Source organism: Epinephelus lanceolatus, chromosome 19, assembly GCF_041903045.1.
Source record: "Epinephelus lanceolatus isolate andai-2023 chromosome 19, ASM4190304v1, whole genome shotgun sequence".
Classification (NCBI taxonomy): domain Eukaryota; kingdom Metazoa; phylum Chordata; class Actinopteri; order Perciformes; family Serranidae; genus Epinephelus; species Epinephelus lanceolatus.
The window spans coordinates 16,675,174-16,690,756 of NC_135752.1; the positions used below are offsets into that span (position 1 = coordinate 16,675,174).

Sequence of the window (15,583 nt, forward strand, 5' to 3'; positions counted from 1 at the left end):
AGCATTGAAAACCAGATGAAGCCCATGCAAAAAGTGTAGTTTTTGAGTTACTAAATAAATATTTGTTGTTGCTTGTTTGTTTTGGTGGCTCAAGGCAATTGACAGGCACTAAAATAGAGTACAGTATCATCTGCATACTAAGGAATCTTAGAGATAAGAAAATGAAATTAATAAAAACTATAAGGAGTCCAATTATTAACTGAAGGTGCTTTTGTGACTTTTAATACAGTGTTAACTGCTTATAGTGGTCACTTCTGTCAGCGTCAAATTGATCACTATAAGCTGATTACTAATATAACCATTGTCCCTTTATTTCTCATGCAGATTACTATCTAATTGGCCTTTCTACATTTATTACAGAAATATAAAGTTATGAAACGGACAGCTTCAGTATTGAATTTTTATTGACTGTTTCAAAATACAGTACAGCTGCTTCAGTCATTACATGACTGAGCATTATCAATTCACATGAAGAGGGTGGCTTCAACCACAGGTGCTTTCCCCATCTGCTTTTTTTTTTTATCTCTCCATCACCAGCAGCTGTGACTAGCAGTTACAAGCTTTGAGGAGACTATGTCTATGTCTGTCTCTGTCCCGTCATGATTTCAATGTGCACACAGCACCAGCCTCAGATAGCCAGCTGGAAGCAGACAGGTTACCGAAAGGCAAAGTATCATGGGAGTAAAGTAAAAAGTAAAGTAAAAAAAAAAGGGAATAAAAGGAAAACCATAGTTTTACACCATTTTTCCATATGTTTCCATGTCATGCATGAAAAGACCCAAAAATGAACACTGTAAGCAAACTACTTGATTACTTTAAGCAAATTATTTAATCAGCATTTGTACAGGAATGATACTGTCTAAAACTTTTTGATCCATGGAATTGGTTGATCACTGTAAATGTGATTGGCACTAGGGGTGGGAATCACCCCTTTATGACGGTACTTGAGTCATAATACAATGTTATTGCAATTTTAAATATGTTGTGAATTGCTGAGTATTGCGATAAAATTTATTGCGATATATTGCGATTTCTGCTTTTTTTTTCAACAGTAAAATGTATCTAGTGGACTGAAAAGCAATATATTATATTATTCTAGAAGGCTACCAAAAGTTTAATTTGTATTTGTAATATTAATAATTTATATGATAAAAAAATCGATAGTGTCTTTATGACCATACGATATTGGCACACAAAAATATCATGATACTATGGTGTATCGATTTTTTTCGCTGACCTGTAGATTCCGCTGTGATATACCGTTAGACAGAAACATCTTGTTACCAGTTACATGAGGACACTCTGCAAAGCTTAAAAAACACATTCTTTATCTCAAAATGGTTTTGATACATCAGTGACAGCTGCAGATGAAACAATATAATTTATAACAAATTAAAACAGAAATTCTGCTTTTGCCCTCTGAAGTCTGACTGCAATACAATAAAAAATGAATCCCTTTAGTTGTGGTCTAGTAATGATTTAAATTCTGTTTAATTAAGAAGGCTTTGAAGCCAAATCATGTCACTAGAGTCAGCTCATTTATGCAGTAGGACCTCTATATATACAGGATGAATGATATGCTGATGAATCTTCCATTTGATGTACCGATAGTCCCAGTAAAGAATGATTCAGGCTACCACCCCTGACAAATTTAATTTACTTTATCAGATGCATACTCATAAGAGCATTAGGGATTGCATTATGCTGAGTTAGAAGAATTCAAAGCAAAAGTGAGTGGACTTTCATATAGTAACAGCTGACAACTACCAGCTGGATATTTAGCTTGTATGAGTAATCCGGTCCCCTGCAGTGTGTGCAGCTGCTACTTCAGCAGGGAACTCATCAAAGTCCCCAGGGAGATTTACCTTGTTACATTACAGTCTCACCAGGGCCACTGGGACCTCTTCCTAGGTAGTAAGCAACCAATTAAAAATGTATTACACAGCATCTCCCCATTAAAACCTTTTACAGCACCTTAATGGATATCGTTTTAACTAAATGACATTAGCATAGGAAAACTGTCGTCTTTGCTCCCACAGCTGATCATCAGAAATGTTTCTTTGCTTTCTCAGGACAATAGGAGACAGAATTGGAGAAGGGAAAGCCAGCGGCAACCTTGGGAACACATTAAAAGTGTTGGGGCGCTTTGATGAGGCCGTTGTGTGCTGTCAAAGACATCTGGATATTTCTCAAGAGCAGGGAGACAAGGTAACGTGTCGCTTTTTCTAATAGTATCTCTTAAGAGTCCATCGAGTTTGCTGCCTGTACTGTTCATTTGCTCCTTCATTCAATCGTTTAAGATTAATAGGAGTTAGTATAATAATACACATATCTTGATATCTGATCTTAGATAAGAGACCTCTCTGTATTCCTTTTTAATCTCTTCCTTTTCTGTGTCTTATCTTATTGCAGGTTGGAGAGGCCAGAGCACTGTACAACATAGGGAATGTCTTTCACGCAAAGGGCAAACAGCAGTTATGGGGCTGCACCCAGGAACCAGGGGACCTGCCTGCTGATGTCAGAGACACACTGCAAAGGGCTACTGGATTTTATGAGTATGTATTGTTGAGAAATGAACTCATACAACATATGGATGTATGCAACATAAATATAAGGGTGCCTTCAGACCTAGAGTTGTCTTGCTTTGGTCTGAATCAGGGACTAATTTTGTTACAAAGTTGTGTAATTGCCTTGAGTTGGTTCGTGTTCTCACGGTAGCATTAACAAACAGACCAGATCAAATGCCTGCATGAGAAAGCTGCTCTTGCTCGGTCTTGTTGTTTTGGTGTGCAGCCGAGTGCGATTGATGTGTTCACACCTGCCCAAACAAACCGCACTTAGGGGGTAAATGAACTTGAGTTTGATTGAACTGAACCAAACAGGGCAGGTGTGAAAGCACCTTAAATCACAGAGGTAACCTATAACGTATAACTGTGTATAACTGTATTTTGTGATGTTGAAATCAATTTAATGCAGAAAACTAATCATAAAACATTGATGCATATAGGGTAAAGTTACATGTGGAAATCTGGTTTAAATTAGCATGTGTCGCTGCTCTGATCCTACTTTGACTCACCTTTTGCCATTATTCTGCCTTCTGTTATTCTGAAATACATCTGTTCCTGTGTGGCACATCTTGATTTGTGTGCATATTTGATATAGACGGATTTCACTTTATTTTCATCAGACCACAGTATAATGTACTCCATGCTCTCAGCACTTCATATGCCTTCTGGCAAACTCCAGGTTCATGTTTGCCTCCTCTTAAAAACAGCTCCTTCAGGCCAATCTGCATCATAGCCAAGTCTTATGAAATACCACACTGACTGCTGTTGTTTTACAAGATCTTCCCTCACAGCTGAAGAGCTTTGCAGATTAATCAGATAAGTCAATATCTCAGTTTGGTTGGACAACAGCCTTTTGCAAAGAGTGTTCTCACCCTGATCTCTTAAGAATATCACACACAAATTTTATCTCCACATCAACAGTTCTTGAATTTCTGATTGTATAATTTCCACTATAATATGCAAGTTTATCTAGATATACAACATTTCTTTCTGAATCATGGGATTCCAGTTATATTCATCACTGGTAGACTCTCAATGACATTTAAACTATATTGAATGCAGTAAGTGTCAATCTGGAGTGCCTCTGCCAGGAAGGCAAATCCTTACTGAGTAAATTATATATCAGGAAATAATAGTAACAAATATAATACACTGTGGACTGGATGCAGTCAATTTAAAAGCTACAAGCAAGCTACAAAATGCAAAAAATTGTGGCAGTGATAAATATTTTGTAAAGGTTTACTGGAAAAGGCAACTTACTGCTGGGAGTGTGTGTAGCTCCATAAATGTGAACGCAGGTTGGTGCTGAAAAATAGCGTGCACGTTTGGTGTTGCCTGGATAAATAAAACATAATAGAACTTATAATAATAGCTCATCTCACAGGGCAATTATCGAGGTCCTATTAAAACCGTTTTGTTTTTACAGTGGAGCAGTTCACATCAAATTGAGTAATTGTCAGATGTGAATGAGAATTCACACATGAATACAAGGTGCTTATTAGAGGCTCAATTAGTCATTTTTATTATCATATGAAAAAATACAATAAGCTTTTAGTGTGTTGTATAACTAACCATAATGAAGTTATTGGATTGTTTTACACCAGTGTTTAGATATATATCTAACCAGCAGCAACAATGGGACTGGTATTGTTTTCACCCTGCGAGTCAGTGTATGTCTGTTTGTGTCGTCACGGCAACATGTGTTCCTGGTGGAACCCATTGTGGCTGGAGCTACTACACAAGTGGTTTTGTGTGTTTTGCCAGGTGTCTTTATGTCAATCTGCCTGTCTGGAGACAGATTTTTTTCACCACAATAGCATCACAGCTGTGCAAGATGCAGTCATGAAACTTTACAGTGTGTAGCTGAGATCACAATGAAGGCTGAGTTTGAAGACGGGTGTGGACCAAGTGTAAGTAGGGAAGTAGGGAAGGCAAGGCAAGTTTATTTATATGGCACATTTTGGCAAAAGGCAATTCAAAGTGTTCTACATAAAACACCAAAAGCATTGAGACAAAGTGCAAAAGAAATGCATAAAAGGACATTTAAATATGATTTAAAAAATTAGCAAAGAGACAGAAAATATAAGATAAAAAAAAGCTAAAATATACTAAGACAGTTATAAAATATAAGATAAAAACTTCAGTGCAGTGTAAGAAATGCATAAATATTTGATTTGATAGAAGGCAGCAACAAACAGAAAAGTCGCCAGCCTTCATTGAAAAGACCTTAAGATTTGCAGCAGACTTGCTGCTGTTGGAAATTGGTTCCAGATAAGTGGTGCATAAAAATGACCATTTTACACCCCTGGCCCACAATCATTTAATATCGAAGATCGGCGTCCGGGCTGGTGTGATCCCATCGTAAGATGGTCTCTGGTATAGGCCTTTATTTAGCTGTTAATGAATTTACAAATTTATTCATTCAATTCAGTTCATTTTCCGTAACTGCTTATCCTGTTAAGGGTTTTGAGGGGGCTGGAGCCTATCCCAGCTGACATTGGGCGAGAGGCAGGGTACACCCTGGACAGGTCACCAGACTATCACAGGGCTGACACATAGAGACAGACAACCATTCACACTCACATTCACACCTACGGGCAATTTAGAGTCACCTATTAATCTCGCCTGCATGTCTTTGGACTGTAGGAGGAAGCCGGAGTACCTGGAGAAAACCCTCACTGACACAAACTCTGCACAGAAGGGCTCCCCCACCCTGGGGTTCAAACCCTCTTGCTGTGAGGCGACAATACTAATCACTGTCTGAGTTCCCCTTAATACCCATAAAATTGTTTACATGCTGCTTCTAAATTGGACGTGTCCTTATCTCTGCAGGATGAACCTGTGTTTGGTCAAAGAACTTGGAGACCGAGCTGCTCAGGGGAGGGCCTATGGGAACCTGGGTAACACCCACTATCTGCTGGGAAACTTTGTCGAAGCTATCAAGTTCCACCGTCAGGTGAGAAATTCAAGATAATTACAAGCATCATGTTTATACCACCAGTGCACAGATAAGAGTTATCAGCCTGTGCCGGAGCAGAACAGTGACCTTGTGGTGCCAGAGCAACAGCGCTTTGCTTCTGACACAAGGTCAATCACCTTGCAGCTATTCACGAACTCTGTAGCTCGCTATGATACTGCATGTTTGCTTCGTCTTGTCCAAACCATTAACATACACATTTAAATGTGGTTTGGGGTGTTTTGGTTGACTTGTGTGTATTCTGTGTGGCCATGACGTCTCAACCAGGGATCTTGGAGCGTGCTCCCTGAAACCACAGTGCCACATGATACATTTGCAGACCGTGGTCGCCATCCTGTTCAGAATCAGAATCTGAAATACTTCACTAATCCTCAGAGGGAAACTGGGTCATGTTGAAGTTGCTCATATATACACAGAGAAACCTTTTTGAGAAAATGGAAAAATAAGAAGTAGCAACAACAATATATAGAAAAATATATAGTCAGAAATACAGAAACTATATAGGGATATGTGCATTTTATGATAGCAAGCAACCAAGACAGCACGTAACTTAGATAGCATCTTCCACTCTGACACTGCCGATAGAGAATCCAGCTCCACCTCCACAGCCTCACCGGCCTTGCAGATCAGTTTGTTGAGTCTGTTGATGTCTGCTGCCCTCCACTTACTGCCCCAGCACACATATAGCACCGGCCACCACAGTCATAAAACAGCCTCCTGTGGCACTGTGCAGCCCAGAAGCAAACTAGTGGTCACCACAAAATTTGATTTACTGTTGTGTTGTAACCAAGCATCATGTGTTGTGCATGATTTGTGGCTTAAAGGTACACCCACACTGCACTGCTGTTCATTTCAGTGAAGATGCAGGCTATATGCGGTTGCTTCTTGCTGAGTAAAGATCTTAGTTTGCCTCGCACAGACTTCAGACTGGCTGAATTTTACATGCAAAATAGCAAGGCTCACACGGCCAGTTTGGTAGTGAAGGAGGGACTTATTTTTGTCATTGCATTGTATCCTTTACAGTCTCATTCATTCAGTCCTAGCCTCTGTGCGAGTAAATATCACCTTGGTGAGTTTTCCAGTGGATCATGATTCACCTCACCCTGTACTAACACACAGTGTGCACAGATTGATGACCTCTCATTGGGAAAAAAAATGTAGGAAATTGGTTTCTTGGTGAATCACCTGCAAACATGGCTGCAAGCTCTCTCCCCCCGTGTTTTCTGTCACTTTCAATTGTAAACCACTTGTTTTCTCATGGGAGAAGCCGGCCTCTCCTCTCCTCCCTGTTACAAATCTATCAGTGTGCCACAGAGGGGAGAACACTTCCTTTAAAGGGAATCACTGGAGATGATTTAATGTACCACTGCTGCAGCAGCACATCTTTTCATGGACTCACGTGCCTGACAGAGCATGCAACCTGAAGTTGTGTAACTGTCTCTGCTTGTGCACAGAGTCAAAAAAGGGCAAAGCAGGGTAACAGGACACAAGACGTTTATGCCATTTAGCTGTTAATATTAATAGGCAGGTTGAAAATATCGTGTTAATTTGGTTTGACTTGACCTTTCTCGCTCTATCATTCACAGCGATTATCCATAGCCAAAGAATTTGGAGACAAAGCGGCAGAGCGGCGAGCCTACAGTAACCTCGGCAATGCCCTGATATTCCTGGGCCAGTTCAATACTGCCACTGAGTACTACAGGTGAGAAGAGAGGGGAGTCTGACATCTAGTGGAGGGATGGGGAAGTGAACCAGTGTCTGCAAAATTGAAAATGTGACTAAAGTCCTTTGCTCCCTTTCTCCTTCTGTTTCTTCATCTATAGGAAAACCTTGCAGCTGTCCAGGCAGCTGAGAGACCAGGTGATGGAGGCTCAGGCCTGTTACAGCCTCGGAAACACCTACACTCTTCTGCAGCAGTACGAGAGGGCTATAGACTACCACCTGAAACACCTGTACATAGCCCAGGAGCTCACTGATAGGTAGACTGAGCAATATTTAATGCATACACACACACATACATGAGCAAAGAGGTAGTTTTTACATTTGTCTGTGTGTTCATGTCTCATTAGGGTTGGCGAGGGTCGGGCCTGCTGGAGTCTGGGAAATGCATATGTGTCTTTAGGAAACCACAAACAAGCTCTCCACTATGCCCGGAAGCACCTGGACATCTCTAAAGAAGTGAGAATTTGCTTTTACAAACACTAGAAAAATGCACCATCGGTGAAGTAAAGGCCTTTTGCATTCAACCTGATTGGACCCGTCTTGTCTCTTCCTTTCTTCCTCAGATTGGAGACAGAAACGGGGAGCTGACGGCCAGAATGAACGTGGAGCAGCTGATGGAGGCTCTGGGGGTCAATGAGAGCGACCTTTCACCTTCCAGCTCAGAGTTTGAGATGCAAGGTGATGCTGAAACTTATTTTATTTTACCTATTATATGAGACATAATGTGTTAAATTGTTGAGCTTTAGTTGTTTTTCCCTGTTTCTAGTCTACATGCGATTATAAGCTGACTAACTTCAGCTTTATATTTAACAGACAGACATGAGAGTGGTATCAATCTCCTTATCTAACTCTGGGCAAGAAAGCAAATAAGTGTATTTTCCAAAATGTTGAATGATTAGAGGCACACACAAAAAAATTCCCAGAGTTGGAGAGTCTGATTTTGGAGAGCCCCGTAATTGTATGTTTGTCATATACTCTCTATTGAATGCTAGTAATGGAGAGATACTGGAAACCTGCCATTAAAACTTGACATTGACCCTGCACCCACTAATTATAGTTGTTCAGATAATGAGATAGGCAGACAGGCAGTGTCAGTTTCATTAAACAATATCAGTCTAAATGTAACAGAGTCATAGTTTTCAGTGTTACTGGAGAGCTTTAATTGCAGCTATTAACAGTAAAATGTATATCTATTGAATGTATTTGTCAGGAATATCGATTGTCATTAAAAAACAACGTAAGCATTTGATACCCAACCCATAAGTAATAATGACCTGATGAGCAATAATAAGGTTTGCACATAACACAGCTGGTGCCAGAAGACGCTCTGTAAATTAAATTCTGTGCATTAAATTAACATCTGACATTAATGTAGTAATGTAGAATGTAAATTCATATACAATCACAGATTTGGTAAAACAAACATGCAAAGAAAAGAATCTTGTGCCCATGCTAAACATGGAATGAAATAATGACGCAGTGAACTTGAGACTGAAGTTAACTTCGGGCCATTGTTGACTTCTCCACCAGTGTTTTATGTGCGCTCATGTAACCTGATTTCTTTAACGTTGTGCAGGCTCGGCCTGTCACGATAATTATCTTATGGACTTATCGAAGTCAGCAAAACTATGGAGGTCATGTCCATATATCTTACCATATTGCCCTTATTGTGCTATTATATAATCATTTTATCAGTGGCCTAACTTGATCTTAAAATCACAATTGTATTATTTATCACAATTATTTGTGGGACAATACATCATCCAACAAAAGTAGTTACTGGGACAGGCCAAGTGCACTCAGTTTCCTTAGTCATGGCGAGGAAGAGGGGGCAGCTAATGGAAAAAACCCCAGTTCTGTGTTTTTCTGCTTGTATTGTCTCTGTGCTTGTGTGTGTGTGTGTTTGAATGTGAATGCAAACCCATGATTTGCTTGCTCGCTGCAAACTGTGGTTAGGCGAAGCTGTCTTCAAGCTGTACTTGCCCTTCCATCTCACAGAAATGGGGAAAAAAATAATAAAAAATTGAATGGCTATAGAGCTCTTGGAAATTGTATAAGGGATTTTAACGATAGAAACTTGACTCAGGGGTTCAGTAAATGGGCATTTATCAACCAAATCTTAAAAATAGAGTTTGAAGTCTGTTAACTGTAGTTTTTTTTAAGTATTTTTTTGTTTGTTTATTTTTGTGTCTGCTCTTTGAATTTGAATGTTTAACAAAAATAACATGTGGGCTTGAGTAAGCTAACTGGAATGCTGTTTGTGTATATAAGGTGGCCATTTAAGTGTAAAACTAAGTTAAGATGAGACAGACCTAACAGACAGACAGTGTTTGTGTCATGTCTAGACTGGGGCTAAATATGAGAGAAAGCAAAGAGTGTGTACATTTTTGGGGTAAGGTGAACTTTTCTGACTTTACCCCCAGTTTCAGGATGATGATTTGATTCTTTGATTCACAGTCTGTTGTCAACATTATCCTCAAACAATAAAATTGATTATTATTGTTAGAGATTCCCTTCAACTCATAATAATGGGAGCATTTGAAAAGTTTAAAAGAGAAACTCTACGATCTTTATCTGTACAGTCAGCCTGGCTTTTGTGTGGTGTTGCTTTCAGGAGCCCTCCTCTGGGCAGAAACTCACACCCGTGTCCTACATTTCTCTCGGTGATGCGGAGCTGGCAAACAGACTCTTATTCAGATTGTTTGGTTGTCTGCCTTAACCTCATATCCACACCGAGCATCATGAGACCAATGCTGACATGAGAAAAGACAAAGAGCGCCTTGCATGCTTGATTTAATTTTAGACTGGAGTATTTGAGAGATTCTACAGCTGGGAGATACATTTTTTATCATGTAGTAATTTATGTAGTAATGTTTATGTTATTTTTTTTCCCTGTAGGAGCAAGACCCAAATTCACCAAGAGAAACAGCATGGACAGTGTAGAACTCTGGAAATACTCCTCAGACAAGGTGATTTATCTTTCTCACATTGCAGTACAACACCCAGGAGAGAAATGTGCCTGTAAATGTGGCCCACACACCTCTCCCCAAACAGTTATCAATCCCCCTCTAATAATATGTTTGTTTATCGTTTACTGCAGAATGGTGAGAACCAAGAGTTGGAAAGTATCCCCAGGAGGTCCAAGAGTCAGCTGTCACAGCCAGGCAAAAGAAAGGGCTATCCTGACAGTCAGTCATCAGATGAAAGGCCGTGGTTGGACTCTCCTGTGGACACTGATGACATCACTGTGCAAGTCCCACCTCCAGTGGCAGTGAGTAGCTGTAGCTTTATTTTTGTATTAGCTTCTTAGTCGGACCCAAGTATGCTGTGGACACAGCAAGCGCTGGGCTTTGCATCCAATTATACCTAAGCCCCGCTGAGCTGTACGGTAGGGTACAGGTCAGTTCGGTATGCTTTTTTTCCTGTTTCCACTGTGAAAAGCTGTGGATGGTACCAATGGAACGGTTATGTACCGTCCCCATTTTTTGGTCACCCCTCTGTTGGGGTACCTAGCACACAGATCTGGTACTAAAAGGTGGAGCTGTGAACACTGCAGTCTGTTGATTGGTCAATAGCGGACCATCACTCTGCTCAGGGCCAAGTTGTGGCTGGTTTTGAGGCTTATGTAACCACTGTTCATAGCATAGAACTGTAAAATGGGCCGACTTCCAGCAATTTTTAAGGTGGAATGTGTACGTAAATTACTTAATAATGCAATATCACTGTGGCAACTTTAACCATATCCCAGTCCTCACTCGGAGGAAAAAAAAAAAGCATTGTGGAGCGTTGTTCCTGTGGGCTCCGGCAACACTAAACCCCTGAGCTTGCCTTAGAGGGACAAAATGCACAAACCTGCTATTCTCAAATATCCCATGGAGAGAGACTCTCACTGCAGCCTGTTTTATTTTGTTCTGAAAATGTCAGTGTCCAACCCTGTTCTGTGGATGATAAACAAGGTGCTGACTGATGAAGGAGGAAATACAGTGAGTGACAAAAACCCCACCCACATGAAAGAGTACTGTGCAGTAGGAACACTAAGTAGAACTAGGGTCTAGGTACCACGTCTGAAGGGTTACTTTTGGTTCCAAAGGTACCATACTGAAGTGTTCGGTGAAAACAGGGCTTTAGTGGCCAGATGTGGAATTACAACATCCGATTCTGTCACTTGATGCCGTGGGGCCCAAAAACACTTTTTCCTATAGACTTACATTATGTAAGAGATGTCTCTTAATTCGTGGCTACATTTTGTTCAGCTAACAACCACTGTCGAAATGACTCATTTCACTATCAGATTTAATCCCTTTAGTCCATGACATTCCACGACATTTGTAAAGTCTAGAGGAGCTGCATTTTATTAAACCATAATAAACCATAAGTTTGCTGCTCAGCCGCCGTCAGTCTCCAGGGTGCTTGCTCTATGGTCCCCACCATGCGGAAGATCTGGGTAATTTCATACTGCGGAAATCGAGCCTTTTGGTTTACCTGAGCTACTTTCATAGGAATGAACGGATCTCGCCTCCAACACTGTATCCAGTTTTCTTTATACATCCATGGGACAGAGCCGGGCTTACTGTTTCCTCTTGTTTCCAGTCTTCATGCTAATCTAAGCTAACCAGCTGGTGGCGATAGCGTCATGTTTACCCCACAGACATAAGAGTGTTAACAATTTTCTCATCTAACTCTTAGCAAGAAAGGGTTTACCAAACTGTCAAACTATTCTTGTAAAGGTTTTTGTAACTTCTATTTAGCTTCTGCCTCATAATTTTTTTTACACTTAGTCCCCTGGAGTGTTGCATATTAGCCTACTGTGAAAGTTTTTTCCACATTGTTTTTATAACTTGGAACTAATTAAAAATGGTAAGTTTCACACTTTCCAACTCCACACATGACTGCATTCATAAGTTTCCAGAAGTATTGAAATTCAAGCACTCCTCAGTTTTGAGACTTAGTTAAAAAGCCTAAGGATAAAGCAATAAAAAATGGTATTTTCCTTTTGTTTTTTTGCTGACAACAGAAAAAAAATAGGCTGCCGAGGCTCTACTTTTTTTTTCATGCCTCAGAGTTTCAAGCAGCCCATTAAAATGTATAATAGAGGCCCTAGTTCACATGTGCAGTAAATCTAAGCCATACAATGCTTTTAATTCAATCACTGAGAACCCACCTGAGAAACTATGGGTTTGATTTTCCCCCTAGAAAGCATCAAGGGGACCTGAAATGCTGACTGCTCAATTCATGTAACTACTTTTCCCTTTCTTTTCTTTTCATCCCATGTCTGGAATTTCATCAGGGCTTCTGCTTTAAAGAGAAAATGAGTGAAACTAGAGAGATTAAATTGGGAACATATCCCTTAATTTCCCACGAGGTTACAGTATTATGTTAGAAGTCAGATACATAGCAAAGGTGTCTCCTCATTAAATCCCAACAGTGCTCCATTAGCTGTGAACTAGATTCTTAATGAATGTGCCGTTTCACAGCTGTATCCCTTAAATTCTGCGCCCACACAGCACCTTATCATGCCTCAGTTCTGTGACAATTCTAATTGTTGTAATCAGCTAGCTGACATGCTAGAAAAGAGTGGGAATTACTAGGCTGCATGATGATAGTTCATCACAAGGAAGAAGAAGGCTAAATGTTGGTAATCCTGATGACATTGAAGCAAACCCTTTTTTCAAATCTGCCAATCCAGCCAGCTGTGTGTCTGTGAAACTCTTTCCTTAAGCTAGAACTTGTGATTTCTCTAGCATGTGTCGACACCAAATTGTTAGTTCAGTTATCAGATTGAAGTTCACATTCTAGCGTTGCCATTTCTTTTGAACCAGTTAAAATCAAGTTGGGGTGCAACAACCTACAAACATCTTTTTGGTCAACAACAATGTTTTTGTCAGAAGAACAGTGCTGCATTTAAAGCAAGAAAATTAAATCTGTTTCAGGTTCTTTGCTTTTATACATCGACTGATGCATGTCCGTGAGTACTGACTGGACAGTCCTGGCGCTGCAATGACATACAGTGTATTGTTGACAAAACATTTTGAACTCAAGGTCCAACAACTCACTTGTTTCGTACCTTTTGAGCATATCAAATGATCTTCATCAGTAGATGGAGTTAAAGGTGTAACTGTGTAAGATATGGCCAGCATTTTAGTTTAAAACATTAAAAAATAAACTAATATTATCAACAAAATGTGAAGAAGTAAGCCCACCAGTTGGCTCACAGAATTGTCAATCATGTTGTAAAATCCTTTTTGTATAGCATTAAATAACTTTCCATAACTAACACTAAACTATAACTAAAACTTTTCATTGACTTCTCATCCATGTTTGCTTGAAAGTTGAACTTGTCAGTTCGTTCTTGACCTTGGAAACGGCTCTTGATGAAATAATGTACTACTTTCGTGCTTGTTCCCAAACATTCAACCATATCACAGTGCCTTCATCGGCAGAATATACAGTATATACATTTTAAAATTAATATTAATTCATTATGAATGATACCTGTAGACGTGCTAGCAGACAAAACGTTTAAGAGCATGTTTTACAGAGATGATAGTGCTTCATTCCTGTGCTCCAAGATTGGTTGGTTTTTTCTTCGGGTACATTAGTTTGCTCCAATACAAGGTATGAACATAGCCTCCTGAGACCCTGTGTCCTCATTTGAGGACATCACATTTTGGGTTTACTTGACCTTATGCCTCATTCTACATGACCAAGACCTGTTGTCCTCATTTGTGGACACTTTTTTGTGCCATCTAGGGGTAGTAAGAGCACAATACACTAATCCATGTAAAAACAAGATGGCAGCCATCACTGCCAAGTCAGTCTGCAGCCGATCCTGGCACTTAGACATTTAGTTTATTTATACTTATTGGGTCCTACTGATCCCTAATAGGTAGGAGAAATTAAAAATATATACCAAACAAAAGTTTGGGTCTCAGGAGGTTAAACTGACCATTAGCTAAGCAGTGCCCCCCTTAGTTACTGTTGCTGTCACACATATGAAGTTGGAAAGCACAATGATGATATAATCCAGGAGGAGCCGCCTTTGTCTTTTATTCTCCTCCATTCACACAGTGACTCCCCTCTCTCACACAACTTCACTTCCCTCCTTCTCTGACTCTGTCTCCCTTTTTCCCCCCTCTCTCATCATCATCACGTGTCCCTTTCTCTCTTGTTCTGTCCCTTTGGCCTACTTGATTAATTGGACAACACAGAGAGGGAAGTGAGGAGACCCACACAGTGACCATGGGGGCGAGGACAGAGGACAGAGACGGCTATAAGTCACAGCTGATTAGTGTGCAAAGAGCAAGGAAATACAGATCTCACAGAAGATTTTATTTATGTGCGTGTCAGAAAATATCCTTGGTTATGAATGGTGTATGAACATTGTCATGTGAGAATTGAGTGCTGACATTGGTGGTTCTTGACATTTCAGGGTAGTTGATCCCTGCAGGCTGCCACTGTTGGCATGCAGTTTACTCATAACTGTACCCCTGCACCCATCTTTCCACCCCCTCTTCTCTCCCTTCCTCCCCCCACCCAGAGCTCTACCCCTCTGCTGATAATGTGACCTTGATCACAGCGCTGCTACCCTCCCCACAGGGTCAACTCCCCCCTGCTTCCCATAATGAGTTGTTTTCCCACAGTGGGTGAACGGGACAAAAATGGCCTGCAGGAGAGCCGCAGAGAGAAAGAGAGAAAGAGAGACAGAGAGTGGATGGTAGAGATTAAAAGAAGGCTGGAATAGAGGGATACAAGAGGAGAGGAAATTAGAGGGAGGGAGTTGAGTCCAGCAGGGGAGCAGAGAGAGATAGAGAGAGTGAAGTGGTGGGTGAAAGCAGGGGAGAAGGAGGTGTGAGCCAGGCGTGTGGACAGAGCGAGAGGGGGAAAGAGAGCTTAGCGAGAAATGACGGAGAGAGAGGGATAGATAGAGGACAAAGGAGAAGTGCTGCTGGTAAGATGTTTCATTTATGTTTTGCGGCTTGAATAACAACATGGTGCAGAGGATACCAGAGGTTGTTAACTTTCTTTTCCTTTAGATATCTGACTTGCAGTTGTGTATGTATTTGCAGTGTGTGTGTCTTTACTGTGTGTGTAGATATTTAACTTTGAGGGGAGTTGATGCATTAGAAATTGAAAAACTTTATAATAAATAGTAAAAGCTATATTTTGTCTGAAGCATAGTTTAATTTTCTAATACAAAAGTTGAAATAGAAGAAACAATTCCAAGAATAGGGCTGAGTGAAATCAGGTGTTTGCTGACGCTGACCTACTTCACATCTTGCTGTAAGGCAAAGTGATTTCAACAGCATCCACTAGTTGG

General features: G+C 40.4%; 1 protein-coding gene across 2 annotated transcripts in view; it reads left to right on the forward strand.

The window, feature by feature from the left end:
- gpsm1b (G protein signaling modulator 1b) overlaps nucleotides 1-15,583 on the forward strand; it is a 41,225-nt gene that overhangs the window by 19,160 nt on the left and 6,482 nt on the right. For both annotated transcript variants that reach the window (XM_033647431.2, XM_078161826.1), the window contains exons 3-11: nucleotides 2,073-2,208; nucleotides 2,413-2,555; nucleotides 5,400-5,523; nucleotides 7,131-7,246; nucleotides 7,368-7,523; nucleotides 7,614-7,722; nucleotides 7,830-7,944; nucleotides 10,165-10,235; nucleotides 10,367-10,537. In XM_033647431.2, the coding sequence (XP_033503322.1) occupies nucleotides 2,073-2,208; nucleotides 2,413-2,555; nucleotides 5,400-5,523; nucleotides 7,131-7,246; nucleotides 7,368-7,523; nucleotides 7,614-7,722; nucleotides 7,830-7,944; nucleotides 10,165-10,235; nucleotides 10,367-10,537 (1,141 nt within the window). The remainder of the gene's footprint in view (nucleotides 1-2,072; nucleotides 2,209-2,412; nucleotides 2,556-5,399; nucleotides 5,524-7,130; nucleotides 7,247-7,367; nucleotides 7,524-7,613; nucleotides 7,723-7,829; nucleotides 7,945-10,164; nucleotides 10,236-10,366; nucleotides 10,538-15,583) is intronic.